General features: G+C 44.4%; 1 protein-coding gene across 2 annotated transcripts; it reads left to right on the top strand.

Moving 5' to 3' along the window:
• Positions 1-470: 470 nt before the first annotated feature.
• MRPL17 (mitochondrial ribosomal protein L17) lies at positions 471-2109 on the top strand. 2 transcript variants are annotated; one of them, XM_047877352.1, is made up of 3 exons: positions 471-948; positions 1248-1316; positions 1668-2109. In XM_047877352.1, exons 1-3 carry the CDS (start codon positions 667-669, stop codon positions 1941-1943), a joined length of 627 nt encoding a protein of 208 aa, XP_047733308.1. In that variant the 5' UTR covers positions 471-666; the 3' UTR covers positions 1944-2109. The 2 variants fall into 2 exon arrangements, with proteins under 2 accessions (XP_047733308.1, XP_047733309.1); XM_047877353.1 differs by having other exon boundaries at positions 622-927.
• The last annotated feature ends 8290 nt before the right edge of the window (positions 2110-10399 follow it).

Below are 10399 nucleotides of genomic sequence, written 5' to 3'. Positions count from 1 at the left end.
TAAAAACAGAACACCAGACCATTACTGCACTTTAACACAAATGCATAGGTATGTTTCTTACGTTTTAAAAAAATACACTGATGCAAGTGAAAAGTATTAACCCATTAGTTTTCCTTAGAGTGCTGTCGTTTTTTAATTGGGATCCTTACTGTGTACTTTAACAAAAGAAAATTTTCACTAGCTGCGCTTCTTTTCTGAGCATCATTGTTTATTCGTTTCATTTCACCATTATAACGAAAAATAATTCTGTGGAAAGAAAAGTCACGCTTAGGGAGTCAGACACGCTGGCTCGCCAACGCTGGGGACGGGTAGGACCGCCGGCTACAGCGCCGCGACCCCGCGGGGGAAGGTGGGGGGATGGGGGGGGGGGGCTTCACCTCAGATACTCACTTTCCCAGCAGGCTCCGCGGCGGAGCTTCCCGTCGCCCTAGAGGCCACAAGACGACTGACTTAGCCCAAAAGGAACTGGACGGCACGCACCGTCCCACACTAGGTGGCGCCTGGTTCCCCTGCCCGACGCTGAGAGCTCAGAGCGCCTTGAGGCCCGCCCCCCTCGCCTCCTCTGGAAGGAACTAGCACCTCTTCTCCGCCCTCCCCCGGGTTGCCAACGAGGCAGGCTGTGATACTCATGCGCAAACACGTCCACCACGCACCTAGGTACAGCGCATGCGTCCTCTCAAACCCGTCTCTCCGCAGCTTCTCCCTTCGAATTTCCAGTTCCGGCCTCCCAAGGGCGGAGACAAGCTAGGAATTATGCGGCTGTCGGTCGCAGCCGCCATCTCCCATGGCCGCGTATTCCGCCGACTGGGCCTTGGTCCCGAGTCCCGCATCCACCTGTTGCGGAACTTGCTTACGGGACTTGTGCGACACGAACGCATCGAGGCGCCATGGGCGCGCGTGGACGAGATGAGGGGCTACGCCGAGAAGGTGAGGGGCTACGCCGAGAAGGTGAGGGGCGGGGTCCTCTAGTCCACCGCGCGCGTCTGGCCTGAGATCCGGCTGGACTTGGGAGAGAAGTGGCATAGCCCTGGTATCCCCTGCCCAAAGGCTGGATCCCTTATTACCCTGAGTTGAGTCCACTCCTCCGGCCCCCAAATGGGCTACTGGTGAGAGCTACGGAGTTAGGGGTGGCCTGAATTAGCGGGATGCCTTGCTAGGGGAATGAATGAGTTGTGGCCCGGCACTAAAGGAGTAAGATTTGCGCCTCCTTTCTTGCTCGGGTTGAATCAGTGATGTTGTCTTCTCAGCTCATCGACTATGGGAAGCTGGGAGATACCAACGAACAAGCCATGCGCATGGCTGACTTCTGGCTCACGGTGAGTGCATCCATCCTGTCTGCCTCCCATATCTTATCCTTTGCTCCCTGTGGGGAAGGGGATTGTTAGAGGAAGGACGACTGGGCAGAATTAAGCTAAGATACTCACTTTTACGCACACATATTGTAAACTAAGTTAGAAACGTGTGCCTTAAGTTAGTTGAATGCTGTGTGAATCAACCTGCACAACTGCCTGTAACCCCTCTGTGTTAACTTTGACACTACCACTTTAAGGGGTGGGAGAGTTCAGTGTGTACATGTTTGGACCCTGCTTTGGGGAGTGCTGAAAGTTCAGTGTGTCACTGCAGTGGTGCCTGACTGTCCTCTCTCCCGAATAACTCTCCCCCTCTAGGAGAAAGACTTGATCCCCAAGCTGTTTCAAGTACTGGCCCCTCGGTACCAAGGTCAGAATGGGGGCTACACGAGAATGCTGCAGATCCCAAATCGGAGTAAGCAGGATCGGGCCAAGATGGCAGTGATCGAGTATAAAGGGAACTGCCTCCCACCCCTGCCCCTGCCTCGCAGAGACAGCAACCTTACACTTCTAAACCAGCTGCTTCAGGGCTTGCGGCAGGACCAGAAAGCAAGCATCCACAGCTCCCACACAGCTCAAACACCAGGGATTTAACTGGAGCCAAAGGGTGTATAGCACCCTCATCAGTGCCCATGCTCACAGTAATCTCTAAGAAACACTGGAGCTAGAGTCATTAACGGACAGTCTTCATGGAAAAGTTTCTGGGGAACCAGATAAATCATCTCTTTGCACAGTAGATAAAATTCATTATATGAATGTATGTATGTATGTATGTATGTATTTTTTTTTCCTCTCCTTGGGATTTCTGGAGAATGAGAACTATCCAAATGCTCAGTCTCCTTGAGTTAGTGAATTCATTGCTTATGTTTCTGGCTCTTCATTTGGGTTGTTTGGTTAGCACAGTTTTGTTTTTCTTAATGCCAGTTTATATGGGGCACGTATCCTATAATTCCAAACTGGCCTCCAAAGGTGATTGAGTTTTGACATCTAGCATAGAGATTGAGCCCCTAGGATTTCTTAGAGAAAGATTACTCCCTGACAGGGACCTAGAATTGAACACCTAGAATTGAACCTTCCATAATAATCTGATACTTTGGGAAACTTCAAGAAACACTACAACTATTCCTCTGTTTCTAGGCAGGATCACATATTACCCCCATGTGTTCCCCTCAGCCCTGAATAGACCTTAGAGGACAGGACCTGAGAACTCGGATGTACTACCGTCCTGGCCAGCGTCAGTGGAAGCATTCAGTAAAGGATAAGCCCCTTCCTCTTGGAGTTGGGGGTGGGGGAATAAAGGAGATGGTTGAAGTAGGAGAAGGATTAGGAAGTTAAATGTGCTGGGAATTTCCTGGAAGCTTTTATTGTTGTCAAATCTGGGCTTCTCTGGGAATTCAGAAAAGGGAAATCCGGCTTCCGAATGGCCACGGCATAGGAGAAGTGGGAAGCTCCTTTATATCCACTAATTATTGTGAACCCACACTTAGCCCAGCCAGGCTCCCCATTCCTCAGGCTCACAGGTTTGACCAGGGTAGTAGTCATGGGAAGACTTATAACTATCATTCCTGCCTGAACACTTGACAGCAAGGCCTGACAATTCCTGTTTCTCTAGCACAGTGAAAAGAAGAAATTTTATCTTAGGCTGGACCTTCAGAGTGTAATTGGCTTGCTGAACCTAACCATTGTCAGAAAATAAGGTGAGGGTCGAGGGGGTCACTGATCTAGTGACAGAGCTCTAGGCTATGTCACTGCAGCCGCTCTAGGCTTAAAATTCATCTGCTCCCAACAGGGTTCTTCCATCTCTTTCCCTCTAATTTGTCCTTCACACTATTGCCAGAAAGCTCTTTCTGACATGTTTTTAGTGGCATATCATAGATACACAAAGCATTTTTTCAATAAACCTACAATTCTGAATGCTTCCGCCAAATTCACCCCCTTTCTATCCTCTTGGCATGAACATTCATTCACCTCACCTAGATATCTTGGAGTAATCCCCAACTCCTAGAGAAAGTACTTTCTTTAGAATTAAAACTGCATCTGTTAAGTATTATCACAGGTGGGTTATGGCTGGACTCTACTAGCTTTTCCTCTCAGTCCCCAGAAACAGACCTCCCCTTGGGGCTTTCAACAGTTCCTGAGCATCTAAGCATCTGCTACTATCCAGCATCATTTTAGTCCCTAGGGATACAATCTTGATCAACTGTTTGGTATATGTCAGGCCCTAGGCTAGGTACTAAGGATATAGAGGTGAGAAGAAACAACCTTTGCCGTCAAGGAACTCACAATCCGAAGTGCCACTTCTGCTGCCACGATGGCCTCAGGGACAGTGCATCTTTAATATTTTGGCCCATACAAGAATACATGAGTCCTAGAACACTTACTAAAGGCTCAGGGATAACACAAGGGAAATAAACAACAACACATCCGTTTTCTAATCTGGCCTGTAAATAACTTTTTTCACCTCGGTGGAATATGCCCTCAAAATCCATCTAAGTACCTCTTTAATAAATTCCAAACCCTCAAGAGAGGGGCCCAGATAAACTGGAGTTCCCTCTTTACTTTCACAGGTTCTCTGTCTTGGGCCCCAGTTCTTTATGGCAAGGTTGACAGCTATGCCCACTTCTTTCAAAAAATGACAAGTGTACTCCAGCTTCACCAAACCAGTGACGTAATGTAGTACAGCCCAGTATCCAAAGGAGACACTACAAAAGCCAGGCACTGCTTACTTACACATATTCTATAGTCAAATGAACAAGTCTTGTTGCTTTTATTTCCATAATGTTTCTAAAATCTGCAGTCATCTCTCCCTAGTCTGAAATCTAAGACATCTCTATCTCGGATTACTGCAAAAGCCTCCTTCCTAACTTGCCTCCCTCCACACTGCAGATGAAGTAAGAGAAATGTGATGTTTTAGTTCTCTGATGATCTACAGTGCCTCCTCCTTTCCTATGGGGAAAGAATCCAGGTTCCATGGACCTTACCATGGTCCCCTTGGTGACCAGGCATCTGTTCACTGCTCCATTTCCCTCCCTTGCCTCCAATTTTATGTTCAGGAAGCATGGAAGTCCTTATTTTGACTTTACCTGTGCAGAGCTCCCCTTATTATCTTTTGTTCATGCAGCCTCTACTACCCAGAGAACTCTCCCCCTTTTACCTGCCTAACTTGTACATGGACTTTTGGCATTGGGGTGGCTCCTCTGACCATCCCCACACCTAAGTTCCTTGCTTTGTGAACCTAGGTGTTGCTACAATATTTCTGTAATGCCCTGAATTTACCACGTTGCACTCTAGTTCCCTACAGCTACAGCAGTTGGTTCCCAAACATTCATTAGTCAAAGGTAGTCCTAGTATTTCCATTCCCTTGCTGTTAATGGGCTCAGCGATGGACAGGCCTAAACTAATTTGAAGCAGTAAGAATCCGGTCTCTACTGTGCTTGATAAGAATAAGGTAGCATGTTATTGTGAGTGCCATAACTGGCTTTAGTCTGAAGATAACACGGAATGGTAGGTCAGAACAACTAAAAGAAACTATATAGTAATAATCTTTCATGATTCTTCCCACTTGCCCTGGGTTTTCTGTTAATTGCTACCAAAACTAATCTGATATATTGATTTGTACCACTGAGCCTTTAGTGTTTCTCAAAAATGCTTTACTATGACCCACAGATCAAAAAATATTTTACATCAGAGTACTATTCACATATATGTAATTGAAGCAAAAGCATCACAAAATATTTACCTTAACAAATATGATGCACACTGATATTGTCAAGTCTTTTCTTGTTACTTTTTTAAAATGCTGGTGCCAGTTCACTAAAATAACTTTTACAACTAACGGTTTATAACCTGTGTTTTGAAAAACACTGATCTGAACCAATATTGCAGTGACTCACCATTGCCTTTGCTGGATAAAATCCAGACTTCTCTCGTGACACAAAGGCATTCGATGGCCTGGCCCAGCCGCCTCTCAGCCTCTTCTACCACTATTTGCTATCCTTCCTAGGAAATTACTTCTTCTCTGAATATATCATACCTTTGTGCACGAGGCTTCTACTATAGCTTGCCTCCTTTCACGTTACTTCTTACTAATCATGTGATTCTTTCCTCAGAAGTCACTTTTTTGAGGCTACCTCCAAACTTCACACAACCCTCCAAACAGAAGTAGGTTCCTCCTTGTGTGCAGTTACAGTCTTCTGGGCATATGCCTATCAAAGTGCCTGTCTGCTTCACTGACTCCACTCAGCGGAGCTCCCAAAGCCGGGAACTAGGACTCAAATCTGCTGGATAACTCTTCCTACCATAGGACCTGATTCATAATATGCTTATTAAGTGAGGAGGAGTGAGCCATATGTTATCCATGACATTCAACTCGATAGCTGAGCTTGACAAAACCAATAAACATGGTACTATGCAGGCACAGTGCTAAGCTACACTGCTGGAAATACCAAGACTAAAGAAATGGGGTCCTTCCTCTCCAGGGATTTACATGCTCATAATGACTGTCAAGAGTGTGTGTGTCTTGCACACGTGCTCACTCTCTTGCTCTCTCGCTCTCTCTCTCAAAATAAATAAACATTAAAGGAAAAAAAAAGAATGTGTGTGTTTTATTCATTTCCCACACATTTCATATTCCAACTTCCTGAAATATTTCTAACCAACCTATCGGCAGAAGACACCTATACTTTTCCCAAGTTTTAACCAGAAGCTGAAATGATGTCTCTTGTGACTTATTCACTGAATTCCCCCAAGCAAAACGACATATTTCCAGTATTCCTGGTATTTCCAGTAGTCCAGTTTCATGTTGCACATCCTTCATTATAGCAATGACACAATTACATTGTTCACCACCATCACTAGATTGCAAACTCCTTGGGGGTAGAGGGACATATCTAATTTACTATCATGCCACCCAACAGAGAACATGGGACAAAGTGGGCATCTATAAACGTCTTTTGACCGAATCAGTGCATTGTGCTAAGTTTGTCAGCCTAGGTCTGCATTTTGGTTGGGCTCAGTAATTCCTCCCTTCCCTGGTTTCCTCCCATTTCATCTGAAAAAGAACTTCCTGCAAAGCTGATTGCCCATTGTTCACTGCAGGATAATGTTTGTATCCTTAGGCTTTCCTCTCCCTGCCCTTAAATGCATGGGCATATTTTAGCTCTCCTCTGACCCTGGGACTTGAATTTGGTAGTTAAATTTCAGATGCCCTAATAATAGAAATGGTCTGTGTGTTATATTTCAAGGGAAAAAGTTTAAACTTTTCTGACATTTTAAATTCTGTTCCATAATACATGTTTAATATAAAAACTGGTTTTCCTCTTACAAATTAAATATTGTAAATTAGACACACAAGTTTCCTGTCAAAATTGATGCTATACGAAGGTGAGCCTGTTTACACTGTGGCTTCACATTTACCCTGACATACTACTGTGTAGCCCAGCACAAGAAGCACAACGTTGGAGTTTTACTGCTGTTCACTTTCAAGGAGATGAAAATACAAAAAAAAAAAAAAATGTTCCTAGAGATATCACTGAAAATTTTCTGCCATTGTTCTGACTTAATTTGTAATTGCTTTTCCTTAAAATGATCTCAGAATCTTTCTTACAAGTATTTTTTTCTTTTGTCCCAGAAGGAAAAATGGTTTCATTTTTGTATGTACTGAGTTTGAGATGCCTGAGAGCATCTGGAGCTTAGGAAAGAGTTCTTCACTGCGAGAACATTTTGGGAGTCGTTGGCAATCAAAGCTAAGGAAATGGATGGGGTGACTCAGTGTATATATAGAAGGAAAGGAGGCTGAGTTCAGACATTATGGGACAGACAGGATATAGAAGCTATGAAGAAGACTGAGAAATTGCCTTTAAGATAGGCAAGAGAACCTGCAAAATTCACAATTTCTAGTACAATGCACATAGGCTCTCAAAAAAATAATTATCAAATCTATTTAGCAAGCGTATTCCTTCTACATTCAAAGCACTATGGAAATACAGAAAATACAGAGACCCAGCTGGCCATTTTGAGGGAGAAGATCATATAGTAAGACAGATACTATGAAAGTGGTGCACACAGGCATACTGAGTACCAAGAAAGAAGGTGAGCGTGGAATTTTTCAGAGGAAACAATACAAGGGCTAAATCCTAAAGAATGAATAGGTATTCATTAAGCATGGGGGAAAGAAGTCAGCTTGGAGGACATTACAGGCAGCAAGATCTGCAGGTATAAATGCACTGAATTATGAAACAGCATGGAGTGGTTGAGAAATTCCAAGTAAGTAATTTGGTACAGCTGGGATTTAGTATTTGAGGAAGAAGTGGAGGAAATGAAGCAGGAAAGCCAAGCAAGATCAGGTTACAAAGGGCCCTGTAAGACATGATAAAGTGCTTAGTTTTTATACTGAAGACCAGGGAAAGCCACTGAAGCATTTTGAAATGGGGAGAAAAGGGATCAGATTTACATTTCAGAAAGATTATTCGTGCATGGGTCAGAGGGGCAAGACTAGAAGCAAGGAAACCAAATAGGAGGCTAGTTAATGAATCCAGAGGGAGTTGGTAGAAGACTAGATGAGGCCAGAGGCAGGGGAGATGGAGAGAAGCTGACCAGACAGCTACAGAGGAGACAAGAGACTAGACATTGTATGTAGTTACATGAGGGAGAGGAAGAACACAAGAGTCGAGGATGACACCAGGTTTCTACCTGGGCAGTTGCGTGGAGTAATTACATTCACAGAGAACAAGGATAGCAGAGGAAAAGCAGATTTGAGATCACTGTGCTGAACTTTGTTGTAGGCATATTTGTGTTAAGGAGCTGTCTCGTGAACAGTTATTCTGGAGGTCAGAGGATATGCGTAAGCTAACAATACAGATGTGAGAGTCACACACACAGGGGAGTTGAAGCAATTATACTAGATGAGATTTCCTACTCAAAAAATACACAGTAAGAGAAAAAGAAGGTCTAGGAGATAGCAACATTCAAAGGCCAGACAGAGAAAGAAATTCCCTGAGGAGGATGAAAAGAAGGACCACAACTAGAACATTGGTGTGTCAAAATCCAGAGAAAGAGGGTGTCAAAAATATCCATTTGTGTCTATCTCCCTCAATAGATTGAGTTCTTGGGGGCAGACACTAGATAATTTTGTATTCTCAGAACCTAATGTTGGCCAGGCTCCAGAGTAGTGGATTAGTGAGTATCTTTAGCCATTGAACTTGGAAATGAGGATGTTCACTGCTGACCTCTGATAGAGCAGTCTCTTGAGAGAGGCAAAATCAACAATCCTAAAGACAACTTGAGAAGTATGACAATGAACCGGGGGGGGGGGGGGGGGGAAGAAGGGGCACCTGGATGGCTCAGTCAGTTAAGTGTCAAACTCTTGATTTCAACTCAGGTCATGACCTCATGGTTTATGAGTTTGAGCCCCACATTGGGCTCTGTACTGACAGTGTGGAGGCTGCTTGGAATGCTCTCTCTCACCATCGCTCTCTGTCCCTCCCCCACTCATTCTCTCTCTCTCTGTCTGTCTCTCTCTCTTTCAAAATAAATAAACTGTAAGGAAAAAAAAAAAAAGAAAAGGGAAAACAGGGTAGAGATATACCAGCAACTTGAGAGGAAAGCAGATTTTAAAAATAAATTTTGAAGGTTAATGTATTCATTTTTGTTGTGGTCTGAATGTTTGTGTCCTCCCAAAATTCATATGTTGAAATCCTAATGCCTGATATGGCAGTATTAGGGGATGGAGCCTTTGAGATGTGCCTAGGTTATGGTGAAGCCCTCATGAATGAGATTAGTGTTCTTATGAAGAAGACCCACAGAGATTCCTTGCCCCTTCCACCATGTGAGATAACAATGAGAAACCACTGGCTATGAACCAGGAAGAGGGTCCTTCACCAGAACTTGACTGTGCTAGCACCTTGGCCTTGGCCTTCCCAGCTTCCAGAACTGTGAAAAATAAATTTCTGTTGTTTATAAACTATCCAGTCTGTGGTATTTTAATTTTGGAGCCTGTAAAGACTAAGACAATTTTATGATAAGTACCTTTGCCAAGCCTTAGTTATGGTGACACTTAAGGGTATATATAAATTGAGAGAAAAGTAAAAAATCTTGGGTTGAGGGCAAAGCGGGAGGAGGAGAGCTGTCCTATTCCCCATTGTGGCTTTATGGAACCCCATTGGTTCCTCTACCTTTATTGAACGTTCTTTCTCTTTTTGGACTCGAAGCACTGGTTATACCACCTTCTCCTGATGGTCTTCTGATGGTCTTGGCCTAAGCTGCTGAGGCATGCCTAGAGCACCTGCTGACCCAACAACCTACAGGAAGTCAGTTGGCAAAGCTTGCAGTTTGACATGTCTGCCTTTGATGAAAAATCATGTTAGTACAAGTGAGGGGCGCCTGGGTGGCTCAGTTGGTTAAGCGTCCTACTTCGGCTCAGGTCATGATCTCCCAGTTCATGGGTTCGAGCCCTGTGTCAGGCTCTGTGCTGACAGCTCAGAGACTGGAGCCTGCTTCGGATTCTGTGTCTCCCTCTCTCTCTGCTCCTCCCCAACTCATGCTCTGTCTCTCCCTCTCAAAAATAAATAAACATTAAAAGTATTTTTTTTTTAATTTTTTTTTCAACGTTTTTTTTTTTTTTTATTTATTTTTGGGACAGAGAGAGACAGAGCATGAACGGGGGAGGGGCAGAGAGAGGGAGACACAGAATCGGAAACAGGCTCCAGGCTCCGAGCCATCAGCCCAGAGCCCGACGCGGGGCTCGAACTCACGGACCGCGAGATCGTGACCTGGCTGAAGTCGGACGCTTAACCGACCGCGCCACCCAGGCGCCCCAAAAGTATTTTTTTTTTAATGAATGGTTAAGTTCAGTCAGTCAGAGATCTAACACGATGGGCTACAGCAGACAGAGAATAGAATATCATGAATTCAAAATATGACTCAGAGGTCAACATGGAACTAGCAGAGATAGAAGTAAAACAGAAAGGTCAAAGGCATCTCTGGAGGAGTTTTACAAACAGAATCAGCTCCTCCCTCTACCCTTTTTATAACAGGCTGTGTCATTCATGCTG

The sequence above is a fragment of the Prionailurus viverrinus genome, chromosome D1 (assembly GCF_022837055.1).
Source record: "Prionailurus viverrinus isolate Anna chromosome D1, UM_Priviv_1.0, whole genome shotgun sequence".
In the NCBI taxonomy this organism is placed as follows: Eukaryota; Metazoa; Chordata; class Mammalia; order Carnivora; family Felidae; genus Prionailurus; species Prionailurus viverrinus.
Note: the sequence above shows the minus strand (reverse complement) of the source record. Positions and strands in the feature narration are given on the sequence as shown.

What these genes read in the sequence shown, in the direction of transcription:
- MRPL17 (XM_047877352.1), top strand. Translation starts at nt 667, where the DNA reads ATGCGTCCTCTCAAACCCGTCTCTCCGCAGCTTCTCCCTTCGAATTTC. An exon ending in TGAGGGGCTACGCCGAGAAG is followed by an intron (nt 949 to 1,247) that starts GTGAGGGGCGGG and finishes TTGTCTTCTCAG; the next exon opens with CTCATCGACTATGGGAAGCT. An exon ending in TGGCTGACTTCTGGCTCACG is followed by an intron (nt 1,317 to 1,667) that starts GTGAGTGCATCC and finishes CTCCCCCTCTAG; the next exon opens with GAGAAAGACTTGATCCCCAA.